Raw genomic sequence first — 16897 nt, 5'->3', positions numbered from 1 at the left:
TGGATCCTAAGTTTCAGCTGAGCTGCCAGCTGACTACAGCTGCATGTCTGAGTCAAGGTGAGAAGTAAGACCGGTTGAAGAAGCACCCAGTTCACCAGCTGTGAAGACTGAAATGGTTAGTATGGTTAGGGGTGGTTTGTGACACAGCAATAGAAAACTGGTATAAAGAGGTATGTTAGGTGTAAGAGCTGACATTCACCTATTGCTTTAGCCAAGAACTTGACGCTGTTGAGATTCTTCACTTCGGTGCGAACACCCAAAGGTTCCCCAGGATGATGCACAGATATGTTGGCATCCACTCTCAACTGGCCCTCTGCAAAGAGCAAAAAAAAAAAAAGACATGTCTTTAAATATCTTGTTAAGCAACATGGTCTTCTTAAGGAAGGAGACTGAAGACTGTCAGGGTAAGCAGTATCTAATTCTACCTGCTAGTCAGTTACAGCCACCTAACTTTAGAGAAGGTACCACTGGTCCTGAAATACATGGCTGGCACTTCTGTCCACTCGAAGTTATAGTCTTAAGGCATATGGTACGTATGCATGTACTTGTGTGTGTGTGGGTACGTGTGCACCGTGCACATGCAGAGCAGGGGAGAAGCTGTGGCTATACCATCTAATTTCTTTTGTGCTAAGAAAACCAATGCTGTTAAAATGGAGATTTACTCAGTTTTATTCTGAAATTTTTTTCAAGGTGTCAGAGCTGGGATGGGGGGAAGCCCTCAAAAATGATTATCTGATAGCCCTACGCTGCTCTCCAATGGAATGCGGATTTCTAACAGTGATTCTGAGAGATTTATGAGAGTCCTTAAGAATTTACCGCTCAAGGGCAAGAGCCAGAAACCTGGGCTTTTTCTCTTCTCCTTCCTCCAGGTACTGTAATAATCTCTTCCTTCCACAAACATGAAACCCTTCCTGATGCTGGGAGGATTTGTTATAGCAGGGACACTGCTATTAAAAAGCGGGGATTATGTGGTGGGACTAGGAGTCGGGGCTGACCCCATTCGGAAGAACATTCTCTGGCCCCAAAGCCCCTTCAGATTAGGAGCAAACCCCCCCAAAGAAGCAGATGATTTGTGCAGAGGACTGGGAGACAGGTGAGGAAAAGAGGGTGTAAAAATTCCCAAACAGAGAGAGGAAGGTAAGAAATCATCACACTTTGTACCTTTTACAATATCTAAAACAGAGCAGACAAAAGGCTGGATTTCTATTTTCCTAGTAAGGTTTTTTTTTTTTATAGCCTTGTCTGAAGTGCCGGCTCAAGTACCTACCCCGAGGAGCCTTTCCTGATCGCCCCAGGCAGTATTAATCCCTCTCTCTGCACCCTGCACCCACGTCTCTTTATGCCAGTATTTCCACCTTTTAATGCCCTCACTCCTGTCAGCCACGACGGTCTCCTCGTGAGAGAACACACACTAGCCCCCTCAAGTCATTCGCACTTGGTGACCCCTCAGCTTAGAACTCGTGCCCCCCAGATATCCACTCGGCTCCTAGTTAGGTTTTTAAATTAAAAAAAAAAAGGAAGAAAAGAAAAGTAACCCACCCAAGCACAAGTGCTCTGATGGGCTGAATAAAGAAATCCATTTTCCAATACTTCACAACAAGAGTATATATTAGAAAAAAGTATAAATAAATTCCACGCCAAGAAGAGGAGGCCCTTGAAACTGACTTTCCGTCATCCCCCCACTGCTGAACTGTGGGGGCTCAGTCCACCACCAGGCTGAGGCAGCAGACAGGCCTCTGCTTGCTCTTCTCTCTTATTCCCTCAGAAGAGGGAAAAGGTCACCCAGCCTCATGGTTCCAATTGCTACCCATGCTGACAGTCAGGGGAAAGGTGCTTTCAGCTCAAAACTTACTCAAAACTATATCTCTAGCACTGACTTCTCAATATTTTTACAAAATTTTATAGCTGCTGATGTTTAATCACCTTTTGGACACATCTGCACTTCTCTGAATCTCAAGAAACTCAACCATCCCCAACATTATTGGACTCTTCTGCGTCTCCATTTTCTTTGCCCTCTATATCCAACCAACTGAATCCTAGACATTCTTCTTTCCAAACATGCCTCGTATCTGTCACTTCCTCTCCCTTTCCACTACTACTAACCTCGCCTGAGTTGTCAGAGCTCCAGGCCTGGATTACGGTGTTGCATCCTGACTCCTGACATAGCAACTCCACCTTGTCCAGTCAACTTGCATGAAGCTCCTCCTCTCATCCTGCTACCGTGGTGTGCTCTGTATCATTCCAGCTCCTCACGCAAGCCGACCAACGACTCCACTGGATCATCTCGCCTCCTCTCCTTGGTGTTCATGAGTCTTCAACTGGTCTCAATGGACATGGCCAACATTTTCCCACTACTCCTTCTCTGAGGACACTCCCTCTGCTCAGGGGACCTTTCTACATACAACCCCCTGTCCACCCCGCTGGCTTCTGTGCATTCATTTTTGCAGGGTGACTGTCCTTCCCTCCCTTCAACCTCTGTTCATCCTTCAAGGTCTCACTTTTGTCTTGCAACCTCCTCCTCCAAGAAACCTTCATTAGTAAGTTAGCCTTCACTGGTGGCTCCTCTTAACTATTAGAATATACACAATTTATATCAGAAAATAATATAGCACATGGCTATGGTATATTCTGAACGAATCTCACTGCACAGTGGGAAGATGGTAGAGTAGGAAGCTCCAGGAATCAGTCCCTCCACCAAAACAACTATAGAACTGGCAGGAACTGTCTGAATCAATTATTTTGGAACTCTGGAGTCTAATGGAACACATGCAGCTTCCAGGGAAGTGATGGATGAAGAAACTGGTAAATTTCAATAAATATCAGCGAGTTTATATGGCTATGAGTCTCCAAAAGAGTCAGGCAGTCAACAGAGGGGTAATGTTTATGCATGCCTCAGCAGGGTACCAGAGACAGTCAAAGTAGATACAACCTCAGGTAGTATTGCTTCTGAGGGCTACGGAGACACCCAGGTCCCACGGTCATGGCAGATGGCTCTGGAGTTCAGTGCCTTGCCAGTGGGTCCTACTTTGGAACTCGTGCTCCTGAGTGTGATGGAGTTGGACTCAGATATGACCTTTTTACACATGCCTCTTCTATTACTTTTACCGGAAATGTGGTTGGTGTTTGGGTTGGTGTATGCCCAGGAGACCTGAATCTCTGGACTGTCCATGTGACAGCCAGGCCCTGAGCCTCAGCAGACTTGCAACTCCTACCGTCTGGTTTATTGGACTTACCCCAGCCAGCTAACAGGGAGGTGAGGAAGGCCAACCACCACACCAGGGAGCCAAGAGTGCCTACAACCGCAAGCAGGAGAATTGCATCCATCATCCATGTGGAATCTAAGCCCCCTCTTGATGTAGAGGGGCCTGGACTTAACCATCCAAGGGTCCACAGGATGGAGGAATAGGGTATAGATTAGAGTGGACTTATTGGTGTTCTGCTGGGGAACTATTGTGATTAGTAAGGGAAGAAATTGTAATATTGATATGGAGAAAGTGGCCACGGTAGCTGCTGATGGTAGGAAAAGGGAAGAAGAGATACGATGTGGGGGCATTTTCAGGATTTGGAGTTGTCCTGGGTGGTGCTGCAGGGACGGATGCTGGACATTGTGTGTCCTGCCATGGCCCACTGGGAGGACTGGGGGAGAGTGTAAACTACAATGTAGACCACTGTCCATGTGGTGCAGCAGTGCTCCAGAATGTATTCACCAGGTGCAGTGAATGTGCCACGATGATGGAAGACGCTGTTGATGTGGGAGGAGTGGGGTAAGGGGGTGGAGGGTATATGGGGACCTCTTTTTTTTTTTTTTAATGTAACATTTAAAGGAAAATAAAGAAGAAAAAAATATATCAGTGAATTTCACCTTCCCTATGGCAGCTGTGGGAACTGCCATTTGTGCAGCTTTCTTGTCCCGAGATGGGCAATAAGGACCCTGCTTCCTCCAAAAACCCGGGGTGTGTGGTCCGACTGCTGATCACAGCGTTTGATTACTGGAGGACCTGGAAGGGAGGGTGACCACTGCATAAACACCTCACAGGCAGAACTGCAGAGAAATCTTAAAGAAACAGTGCCTTTTGTTTTTTCCTTTCTTTTCTTTCTCCGTTTGGATGCAAAAATGGTATGGAAGTCACAAACTCCTCAAGAAGGGAACAAAAAAAAACCCAAAAACCAGTAATCCCAGAGGCCTGGGAGAATAAGATTTCTAGAGTTTCAACTTAATAATAAAAATGTCCAGTTCTAAACAAAAAAATTACAAAATTCAGAGAGAAACAATGTTGCCTGAACAAATACTGGAAGGTTGCCCTTTTATGAACTAAATATATTATGTGAAATATGAATATGAGTAAAATTGCATACATAAGACCATTTTCTTTTGAAGCTTAACAAATGCAGGTTAATACTACAAAATGTTAATATCAGACAAAAAAAATTATACTAAGTGAAGGAGACTACACACAGAATACTACATATTTTATGATGTCATTTGTATAAAATGTAGATTCAATCAATTTATAAAGATGAAATTAGATTAGTGGTTAGGTAAGGCTGGGGAAGGAATGCTAAGGGGTGTAGAGTTTTTCTTTTTAGAGTAATGAAATTATTGTAAAATTTTTGAGATGATGAATGGACAACATTGCAGTTATATCAAAGACACTGATTATATATTTTGGATAGATCATATGGTATGTAACCATATCTTAATAAAACTGCTTAATAAACAAATGATTGTGGAATAATAGTCAGAAATAGTAGCTATGTACAGCAGGGGTATAATCACATAGTTGTCCTTCATCACTTCAATCATTATTAAGGCATTTTCATTATTTCAGTAATAATAATAATAATAATAATAAAAACCAGACAAACAAACAAGAACAATCCTTACCTCTCAATATCTCTGTTTCCCCTGCTGTACACAGCTGCTATTTCTGGCTATTATTGCACAATTATTTATAATAAGATTAACAGCTAATTTCTCAACAGGAAGCAAGGAGGCCAGAAGGCAGTGGGATGACATATTAAAGTAAAGAAAAAACTGTCAACTAAGAATTCTTTGGCAGCAAAAGTATCCTTCAAGAATGCAGGAGAAATGGAGCCATTTACAGATAGACAAAAGCTCAAGTTTATTATGAGAAGATCTGTCATCAAGAAAAGCTATAAGGATTCCATCAGGCTGAAATAAAAGGAAATTAGATAGTAACTCGAAAACAGAAGAAGAAATAACACTGATAAAGTTAATTACATAGGTAAATATAAAATCTTGTCTTACTGTACTTTTGGTTTGTAACTGCTTCCCCCCCTGCCTGCCCCGGTGTCTGCTCTCTGTTTCCATTCACTGTGTGTTCTTCTTTGTCTACTTGCATTCTTGTCAGCGGCACCGGGAGTCTGTGTCTCTTTTTGTTGCATCATCTTGCTGCATCACCACTCTATGCATGCGGCGCCACTCCTGGGCAGGCTGCACTTTTTTTGGGGGGGGGGGGCAGTTCTCCTTACAGGGCACACTCCTTGTAAGCAGGGGACACCCCTGTGTGGCAGGGCACTCCTTGCGCACATCAGCACTGCACGTGGGCCAGCTCACCACACAGGTCAGGAGGCCCTGGGTTTGAACCCTGGACTTCCCATGTGGCAGGCGGAATCCCTATCAGTTGAGCCAAATCCGCTTCCCTGTAACTGCTTTTTATCCTCCTTTATGACAAAAGGTAAATGTGTGAAACAATCATTAAAGTCTATATGAAGGGGCATACAATGCATAAAGACGTCATGAAACAATAACATTGTACAGGGAGAGGGATGGAGCTCTACAGGAGTAAAGCATTGTATACTACTGAAACTAAGTTCAAACTAGGTTGTTAATTAGTTTAAGATATTGTCATCACAAACATAACCACTACGAAAGTAACTAAAAAATACAGAAGAAAGGAAAGAAGAGAATAAAAAAGGAAGCACTATAAAAATCAACTAAATACATTTAACAGGCAATAATGGAATAACTGAGAAAAAGATATACAAGACATACAGAAAACAAGTAGCTATATGACAGAAATAAATTCTTCCTTCTCAGCTATTACCTGAAATGTAAATGAATTAACCTCTCCTATTTAAGGATAGAGATGGACAGATTGGGTGAAAAAATCATGATCCCAGCTATATGCTGTCTACAGGAAACTTACTTTAGATATAGGACACAAAGAGGTAGAAAATAACTGTATAGAAAAGGACATTCCATGCAACTAGTAATGGAAAGAGAGCCAGACTGTCTATATTATAGTCAGACAAAATAAATCTTAAGTCGAAAAGGGTTACAGGAGACAAAGAAGGACATTATATATTGATAAAAGGTTCAAACCACAAGGAGATACAATTATAAAGACATGCAGCTAACAACAAAGCCCAAAATATATAAAGCAAAAATTGATAGAACTAAAAGGAGAAATAGATAGTTCTACAGTAACAATCGGAGATTTCAATATGCCACTTTCAATAATTTACAGAATATCTAACATAAGATCAACAAGGAAATAGAGGCCATGTTCAGAGGGAAAGTTAAAGCTGTACATGTTTATATTAAAAAAGAAGAAATATCACAAGTCAATAACCTAACTTTACACCTAGAAGAACCAGGAAAAGAAAAGCAAGCTAAACCCAAAGCAAGTAGAAGGAAGGCAATAGTAAAGATTAAAGCAGAGATAAATGAAATAGGAGAAAAACAATAAAAAGAATCAACAAAATCAAAATTTGCTTCTTTGAAAAGATCAATAAAATCAGAACACCTTTAGCTAGCCTGACAAGAAGAGGAGACACAAATAACGAAGAGCAGGAGTGAAAGTGGGAAATTAACATCAACCTCACAGAATTAAAAAAGATTATAATAGAATACTATGAAAGCAAGAAAAAGAAAAAGAAAAAATAAACAAAGAAAATGCTATGAACAATTGTATGCCAAAAAAAAGAGAGTGAAATGGACAAATTTCTAAAACATAAAAATTACCCAGAATGACTCAAGAAGAAACAGATCTCAATAGATCAATAATTAGTAAAGAGATCGCATCAGTAACCAACCCCCCCAAAAGGAAAGCCCAGGACCAAACGGCTTTAATACTGAATTCTACCAAGCAGTTAAAGAAGAATTAATTCCAATGCTTCTCAAATTCTTTTAAGAAACAGAAGAAGTAACACTTTCTAACTCAATTCGATAAGGTCAGCATTACCTGATACCAAAGCAAGATAAAGACAGCACAAGAAAAGAAAATTACAGACCAATGTCCCTTATGAATAGAGATGTAAAAATCCTCAAAAACTGGCAAACCAAATCTGGCAATATATTAAAAAGACTATACACCATGGCCAAGCAGGAGTTTATTTTAGGAATACCAGTATAACTAAATATAAGAATATCAATGTATTACATCACATTGATAGAATGAAGAACAAAAAGCACATGCTGATCTCAACTGATGCAGAAAAGGCACTTAACGAAATCCAACACCCATTTATGACAAAAACACTCAGAAAACTAGGAAAGAAGGGAAATTTCTCAATATGATAAAGGGCGTTTATGAAAAATGCACAGTGAATATCAGACTCTATGGTGAAAGACTGAAAACTTTCCTTCTAAAATCAGGAACAAGACAAGGACGTCTACTGTCATCACTGTTAGTCAACATTGTATTGGAAGTACTAGCCAGAGCAACAATTATGCATAAAAAGAAATAAAAAGCATCCGAATTGGAAAGGAAGAAGTAAAACTCTCCCTATACAAAGATGACAAAATTATTTACATAGAAAATCAGAAGGAATCACAAGAAATCTACTAGAGCTAATAAAAGAATTAAACAAAGTTGCAGGGTCAAAGATCAACACCCCCAAATCAATTCTTTCTCTGTACACCAGTAATGAATAATCTGAAAGGAAATTAAGAAAGCAATACTATATATGATAGCATCTAAAAAATTTTAAAATGTAGAAATAAATTTAACCATGGGGTGGAAGACTTATACAATGAGGACTACAAAACATTGCTGAAAGAAATTAAAGATAATCTAAAATAATGGAAACACTTCTCAAGCTCATGGATTGAAAGATTTAATTTTGTTAAGATGTCAATACTTCCTTAAGCAATCTACAAATTCAGTGCAATCCCTATCAAAATTCCAGCATCCTTTTTGGCATAAATGGGAAAGCTGATCCTCAAATTCGTAAGGAATTGCAAGGGTACACAAACAGCAAACAATCTTGAAAAAGAACAAAGTTGGAGTACTCACACTTCTTGATTTCAAAGCTACAGTAATTAAAACAGTAGGTGGGGTTCTGGCATAAAGATAGACATATGGACCAATGGAATAGAATTAAGGGTCTAGAAACAAACCCTCACATCTATGGCCAGATGATTTTCAACAAGGGTACCAAATCCATTCAATGGGGAAATTACACTCTCTTGAACAAATGGTGCTGGGACAACTGGAAACCCACATGCAAAAGAATGAATTCGACCCTTATCTCTTACCATACACAAACATTAAGTCAAAATGGATCAATGGCCAAAATATAAGAGCTAAAACTACAAAAATAAGTAAACACAGGGAAATGTCTTTAGGATCTTGTATTAGGCTATGGATTCTTACATATTACACCAGAAACATGAGCAACAAGTGACAAAATAGATAAGTTGGACTTGATCAAAATTAAAGATTTTTATGCATCAAAGTACATGTATCAAGAAAGTGAACAACCTACAGAATAGGAGAAAACATTTGGAAATCATATATCTGGTAAGGATTTAACATCCAGAATATATGAAGTACTGCTAAAACTCAACAACAAAAAGAAAATCCAATTTAAAATGGGAAAAGGATTTGAACAGATATTTCTCCAAAGAAGAAATACAAATGGCCCATAAGCCCTTGAAAAGATGATCAACATTATTAGTTATTAGAGAAATGCAAATCAAAACTACGATGAGATACTACTTCACACTCAACCAGAATCGCTAATATTAAAAAAAGAAACACAAGTGTTGGCAAGAATGTGGAGAAACAGGAACTCTTAAACACTGTTAGTGGGGATGTACAATGGTGCAGCCACTGTGGAAAACCATTTGGCAGTTGCTCTGAAAGTTAAATACAGAGTTAGCATATTAGCTGCAATCCCACTTCTAGTTATATACCCAAAGGAATGAAAAGCAAGGACTCAAACAGATATTTACACACTGATATTCAAAGTGGTATTATTCCCAATTGCCAAAAGATGGAAGCAACTCAAGTGATCATTCATAGATGAATGGATAAACAAAATGTTATTCAATGGAATATTATTCAGCAGTAAAAAGGAATGAAATTCTGACATATTCAACAACATGGATGAACCTGGACGATATCGTGTTAAGTAAAATAAGCCAGATACAGAAGAACAAATAGTGTATAATTTCTCTTATATGAAACACTTAGAATAAGCAAATTCATAAAGACAGAAAGGAGAACAGTGGGTATCAGGGGCTGGGGGTGAGGGGAATGAGGAGTTAGTGCTTAAAGGGTATAAGTTTCTGTTAGGGATGATGAAAATGTTTTGGACATAGTGATGAAAATTACAGTGTATTTAATGTGACAGAATTGCACACTTAAAAATGGTTAAAATGATGTTTATGTTATGTATAGTTTTACCACAACAAAAAAAAAAAGCAGAAAATCCCTGAAAAAACCTAGAATGGAAGGCTCCTGAGGACTGGACCCAGATTTTTAATCCCCATTACTTTTGCCTTCTCATGAGTTTACTCTCATTTATCTTCTCTCTCCCACTATAATCACTAATATCTCTTTCTCAGTATTCTCTGACATATACACATTCAATAGTATTTTTCATTAAAAAACAAAAAGCCTTCTCCCTTGAACCTAATTCTCACTACATAATTCATTCAGCAACATTTTCTACTTCTCTTTTCAACAAACCCTCTCAAAGAATTTGTGTGTGTGTGTGTGTTCTGCATTTATTGTTCCCACTATCTCACACCTCCCATTTACTCTTAAACCCACTTCAGTTTGGCATCTGTCTCCACTTCTCTGAAACTGTCCTTGCCAAAGTAACCAGCCACCTTCCTGCTGCCAAACCTAAGACACATTTTGTCTTCATCTTATTTGACACTTGAGTAGCATGTGACTTCTCAGCTAATACTCCCTTCCTGAAATAGTCTCCTCTCTCAGTTTCTGTGAGCTTCTGCTTGCTTGGTTTTCCTCCTACCGCCCTGGACACTCTATGACTATTTCTTTTCTATCCAAACTGAGGACATTCTTCTTTACTTGTGTCTCTCTGTAGGGGAACATGATTTTTAAATGCCACCGATGTGCTGATAACCCCCCTAAACTTCTCTCTTTAGCTCAGACCGCTACTCTGAGCTCCACATTTACCTGCAATATCTGATACGTTTACCTGGCGGTCTCACAGGCATTTCAATTTCCAAAACTAAATCCTGATTTTCCCCTCCACAAAACCATTTTCAGCCTCATCTTCTCCATTTCAGTGAACAGCACCACCACCTAGCACCTCAAACTTTCCGGAAGGCATCCTTGATTTCTTCCTGTCCCTTACCTTCCACATCCGCCTATTAGCAAGTCCTGTTATTTCCATTTCTGAAAACCATCTGTCTTGATCTCTCCATCTTCACTGCCACCATCCCTGTCCAAAACATTTTCCATCTGAACAAAAACAAAAGCCCCTCAACCGGTCTCCAAGCTTACCCTTCTGGTGTCTACTTCCACACAGCAGCCAGAAGGGCTTTCTAAAACAAGTCATCAGACTACATCTTTCCCTTGCTTAGGAACTTGTGGTGAATTCCCACTGAACCTGGAATGAAATGTAAACTTGGTACCGTTAGCTGTCATCCCTGCCTGGCCTGGCTTTCCAGCCTTATCTCACGCTTTCCTTCAGGGTCTTCTGCCATCTCGTCAAACACTCGAGCTCTATTTCATCTCAAGGCACCTGCTTGAGCTACTCCCTGGAAGGCGCATCCCCTGGCCCTTCACTGGCTGGGGTCTCAGACCATTCTTCAGGTCTCAGTAAATGTTACCTCCTCTGAGTGGACTTCAGAAGCAACATCTACACACCACCAACACTATATATTTTCTTGTAGCACTTATCATCATAACTCTTTTGTTTTATCTGTTAATGGATTTGTCTTCTTCATGAACTGAAGGTCCATTTGGTAGAATGATGCCTTTTTCACTATTACATCAGAACCTATAACGGGGTATAGCACATGGTATTTAGTAAGTTAATAATCATGGTGAATGAATGACTGCTAAACCTCTTGTATGTATCTGAGCAATGAGTTAGCAGAATGGTTGCCTCAGAGTCCATATCTGATAAGTTCTTTTTTTTTTCTTTCTTTCTTTTGAGGTACTGGGGCCAAGAATTGAACCAGGGAACCGTATGTGGGAAGCTGGCACTCAACCACTGAGCTACACTGGCTCCCCCAGAGTTAGTTTTTACATTTGTTTGTTTCATTTTTGGAGGTATCAGGAATCGAACCTAGTTCTTCATACATGGGAGGCAGGCACTCAACTAACTGAGCCACATCTGCTCCCCTGATAAGTTCTAAAGTCCTGTCTGAACAGGACTAACCTACAGAAGGAATCATCTGAAAGACCCATTAAACACAGAGGAAAACTTCTAAAGTATGCTGAGCTCTGCTTAACTGAATTCTATACTTGGAAGACACTTTTTTTGAACTCAGGAAACCATGAATTGCACCTCACCTGCTCAAAAAATAAAACCATCTTTCAAAATTTAAAATTCTAATTTGGCACACGAATAAAGCATGAATTTTAGTCTCCCCCACAGAGGACCATACTTCATAAATGTCTGAAAGGAATCATTTAGTATCCTGCAGTGATGAAAGAGAATTTGCTAGCCTGGATTCAAATATAGTATTAAACATTAACAAAAGACATTCTATCCAGTGAAGACAAAATAGCTTTTAAACAAATTAGGTAAAATTGCCTCAAGTGCACAAAAGCCTTACCAATCAGATTGACTTCCATGAATTCTGCTACACTGAGGGAGGCCTTCATTGACACATCGCATGACCGTTATCAAGCTCCATTTCTATCTTCCAGAAGTAGAGATTTGTAACAGCAAAACTAAAAAACTATACCACCGAGCGCAGTGAGATGGTGCAGTTACCTATTTTTCTCTCAAATGCATTCACACACCTGAAATATAACATCAGGACAGAAAACTGTTTTGTAAACAGCAGGGGCCAGAGGATTTGGAGAGAAGGTCTGTTAAGCTATCTCATTGTGACCACTGAACACTCTCGAAAACTAAAATAACACAGTATGACAAAAAAATGTGACCAAATTTCATCCAACACATCTCACAAAGCTTATTCATCCAAATGAGTGGCAATTCCGTAAAAGTAACACTGCTTACTACTGTTACTAAAAGCACCTATCATTTACTGAGCGCAGGCTATCTGCCAGGTGCTGTGCTAAGTTGTATGTACATTATCATATTCATTCCCTACAATAGAGCTTTAATGGCAAAGCCATGTAGACATTCCCTTAGGTATTTCGAACGTACATCCAAAATGGAATTCTGGATTCCCTCCCACAAAGCCGTTCCTCTCCTAATCTTCCCATCTCAGTAAATCCCAACAAGCTGCCCCAACTCTCTTTGAAGTCATCCTTGATTTCTTCCTTTCCATTTTCATATAAAATTATTATTGGATAGGGGGGTGTCATTTTAAGTGTGGAAACTGAGGCTCAGAGAATCCCAAATAACTGGCCCAGGCTCCTGCAGCAAGAAGTGGTAGCACAGGATTCCAACCCCAGCGAGGACTTCAGAGCCCTCAGCAACCATGCCAGGCTCCACTGCCTCTCTAAGCTGTCCTAGGGCAGTTGTGACACTACTGTGGCTGCCACTAGGAAGCAGTACCACACGGGGCTGAAGGAAAGGGCTTCTGGAGTCAGACACGGCTGGTCCCAAAACCCAGCTCAGCCACTTCTTGTGAGCCTGGGAAATAACTAACCTGTACAAGAGTCACAATAATACCTATCTTGCAAAAATGTCATAAGTTTAAATGAGATGACAGATTAATTTTTTAAAAAATGCTTAGCAAACTGATAAGCCACCTGATAAATGTTCAAACTGGTAGGTATTATTGTCATCGAAAACATTTAGCCTGTCCACTTTGCACACGTTCAACTCAATAAACTGCTTTCAGGAGCTCCTCCGCGGTGGCAAAACATGGTCCACTGAGAAGGAAGCAACTTGGGGAGCCAGGCCTGAGCTGGTCTAATCTCACTAGCGAAATGTAATGGGGAATTCATTGAATCACAGGCCACAACAACTGAGGTTTCATTCCACAAGCTCCCTGGGGATCTGCTTGTCCTCAGTGCCACCTCTCTAGCAGACCTCGGCGCTCAGGCTGCAGCCTCCAATGCGGACACAGTGGTCAGAGGGGGGTGGGACAGAAGAATGAGCAAAGGGGTGAGGCTGATAAAATACTGACAGCCCCAAGAAGCTGGACTCCTGCGGATTCCAGGCAGACCTTAACTCCCCACAGCCGCTTAGAGCAATCAGAGCCGCTGGCTGCTGTGCTTGGAGCAAAGCTGTTGGATTTGTATTTAAAAGAAACAAAAAGTGTCACAACAAATAAGATTTAATGAACACTCTCAGCTGTCACTGAGTGATGAGTTCTTGCCAGTGTATTTTATCTCTTGGCAAGTACCCAGATGGGACTATTCCTCAGCTAACAGGTGGCCTGTTTATTATTCTATAGGTTTAACAGGACTCACAGTTATTTTGAGGAAGAATGGAATAATAAAAACTTTTTAAAAGCAATAGAAAATCAACACTTAGCACATTAATGGCTAACCATCCACCCAGCCCATATTTCATTTATGTTCTATGGGTAAAAAAAACAACATGAACGATAGATATGAAAAAAAAAAATTCTCTTCCTCTAAAACAGCCTCATTTCTATAAAGCGAACTTGTGGGCAGCTAACCTTTATACCACTGAAACTCATGTGTCTGTGTTTTCCAGCTTAGAGAAGATAGGAAAGAGGCAAGTTCTGTCTTGAAATTCAACTTGAACCAGGGCTTTCATGTTACAATTTGTTGCCTATATTTTGTTCTAGGTGACAAATGTGGCCTCACGAGCTCAGAAGTCCCTTTGTAACATGCAGATTTATTATGTGACATGATAATGTTGATGAAGAATATTACGACAGCAGGGAGATGAATCCTCACCATCAGTGGAATTCACTGGGCACCTACCGCAACCACTGTACTGTGCCATGGAAGAATGCAATTGTATGCTCAGAACCTGCATCCTTTCCTTTCCTTCCTTGTCAGGGAGTGCTGGTGGAGGAGGGGTCAAAGTTTTTAAAAAGTCCAACACACGCGAGAAACTAGCCTTTGGGGATGTAAGGGTGGGCAAAGCAGCACTAGACAGGGGCTAGGAAAGCCAGGCCATGAAGAAACCAACTTTGAACAAAATGTGTAATCTATATCTAGTTTGCTAACACTTAAAACTTTCAACTTCCTTGGTCCCAAGGGTATGAATGTTTCTTTTGTTTGTTTGATTTAACTTTCTACTGAATTTCTACTGAACTTCAATATCTCAAAGTTAAAGTTTTGTGAAATCATAATCCTGGTTTACAGTCACTATAATTTGGCTTCAGCTGTGCATGGATGAAAATGCTACAATAGAAAGAAAAGCAAGAGGCCCAAAGGGAAAGCAGCAAGCAGCAAATAAATGCAACCTACACAGCATTCACACACGAATTGTTCTTGATAAACAGTGTCTTCCTTCTTCTGAGAAGTTGAAACATGTTATTTCATTAAAGCTCACACACTGTGATGTATGAAGCCAAGAAAAAGTATGTAGTGCTTTGACTCCTAATCTCACACTCTTGGGCTTAGTGTCTCTCTACTGTTGCCTTCGTGAATTTGTTTGGTTTTGGTTAGCGGCTCAGAAAAGAATCCAAGGAAAATTCTAAGGTGGGTGGGTGCGGGAAACAGGGTGCAAAAGTCTGAAAAAAAAGAATGTAAACAACCCCAAGATAGCTGATATCAGGCAGGGGACAAAACTCAAGTCAGAAGAGATCTAGAAGCAGAAAGCAGGGAGGTGAGTAAGGAGGGCAATGTTTCTGGGGCTTCTACCTGCCATGTTTGCCTGGCTGGTCCCCAGAGCTTGAAGTATCAGCTGCAGCTCCCTGACAGCGGTGGCTGCCTCCTCTCCACAGGACATGTCAGGCTCCAGGACCAGTTCCAGAAGGCCAACTCCTGCCAGAGAGAGACGGTCAGCCCGACTGGAGCTTTCCAAGCTGAACAGATCAATGAGGCTTAAAGTCTTAGGAAAAACCCCTGAACTACTTAAAGATTCTCAAAGTGGTTCTCTTTCCTCCCACTTTTTGATATTTAACTTTGGTTCATTCTTCTTTTAATGTCTGCCTAAGATATCAAGCTGTTGGGTCCATAACTAGGTGGATTAGTTTATCTAGGGGTAAATTACTGATAAACCCAATGGGAATCATGGTCCAAGCCACGCTTAATCAGCTATACCAGTAGTAATGCTGAGAGTTGGATCTCCATCTGCAGGTCCCTGTGCCTGTTTCCTCAATTGGTTTGGGAAAACTTTAAGAGGGGAGGAGATGCCTCCCATCCAACAATCGAGAGAGCTGGAAGGAAAAGGAAAAGAATTCCAAGCCTACCTGCCCTGTTCAAGTCAATGAGTGTCTGGGACCTCAGGTCATCGTGGAGGCTTTTGCCGCTGTCTTGCTCCAACTGGATCTGTTTGATCCTTGCGCTCTTGGTGATCATCTGACCCCGTTTTTTCCCCACACAGAGGTTGTATGTCAAGCTCCCATTCACAGCCACCGGAAGCCTTTGCTGGGTAATTTGGTAGCCTGCCTGCACACAAACACGGGTTACAGAGTCATTAATCCAGTCTGTTGACTTGAAAAGAAAAGCTGGGAACCAGTTTACTATTCCTTTTAGTATCACAAAGCTGTAGGCTCACTTAACAAAAAAGAAAAAGAAAAATGAGTTTGCGTACTGCATCCTATCTGGCTCTGGCTTCTTCTGGCTTCCACATTCTCCCTTAACCTCCTGTACATGACCCCTCCACGACCAAGTAATGACTGGCGATGAACAACACGGAGCCCATCTTTCTTACCAAAGTGCCATTTTCAGGAATAACAATAATCTCATTGTTAGGGGACCCTAAGGAAAGAATCTATTATTTCCATTTAGCTCATTAGCCTAAACTCTGTTTCTCATTACTGGGTTCCTCGCAGACCCTTCTTAGGAGATGCTGGCTAAGTATCTTGCTCTCTACTCCCAACACAGCAGAGCAGTTGCTAGTGCATTTGAGCTTGTTTTGTTTCTCTTCTTTAAGCAAAGTGACTGTGCCAGCTGCCTCACTGACCCACACAAGTCAGCTAACTGAATGCACATAGCACTAAAATCCTGCGGGGTGTAGTAAGGACTCCCTCACCTCCTTCTAACCAGAAAGGAAGAACCCTCTTCAAAATGCACATGTGCATCAGCATACACTAAAGAGACAGCAGGAAAACTGGAGAAGAAAAGAGAACAGCTAACCTGCCTATGTCACTTGCTAGGTCCTGAGCACTGTTCTCAGCACTTTCTTCTTGTTCAATCCTCACCACAACCCTAAGAGTTGGGAATGGGGCCCAAAAAGCTAGCACATATGTCGGGATTAGAACTCAGATGGCCTGGCTCCAGCATCTGTGCTCTTAATCGCTAGGCCAGTGGTTTTCAAACTTCAGCTGCATCAGAATCCCCCAAGTGGCTTGTTAGAACACAGATCACTGGACCCTGCGATTCACTAGGTCTGGGGTGGGGCCTAAGAATCTCTATTTCTAACAAATTCCCAGGAG

At 40.9% G+C, this 16897-nt stretch overlaps 1 protein-coding gene across 1 annotated transcript in view; it reads right to left on the bottom strand.

Annotated features, from left to right (window-relative positions):
* The window catches only part of GATB (glutamyl-tRNA amidotransferase subunit B), a 101738-nt gene that overhangs the window by 38013 nt on the left and 46828 nt on the right, over positions 1-16897 (bottom strand). The window contains exons 4-6 of the mRNA XM_004469802.5: positions 15710-15908; positions 15159-15281; positions 200-313 (exon numbers count right to left, since the gene is read on the bottom strand). Of these exons, the coding sequence (XP_004469859.1) occupies positions 200-313; positions 15159-15281; positions 15710-15908 (436 nt within the window). The remainder of the gene's footprint in view (positions 1-199; positions 314-15158; positions 15282-15709; positions 15909-16897) is intronic.

This window comes from Dasypus novemcinctus, chromosome 1, assembly GCF_030445035.2.
Source record: "Dasypus novemcinctus isolate mDasNov1 chromosome 1, mDasNov1.1.hap2, whole genome shotgun sequence".
Taxonomy (NCBI): domain Eukaryota; kingdom Metazoa; phylum Chordata; class Mammalia; order Cingulata; family Dasypodidae; genus Dasypus; species Dasypus novemcinctus.
The sequence above is the reverse complement of the archived record's forward strand: the minus strand, read 5'-3'. Positions and strand labels throughout refer to the sequence as shown.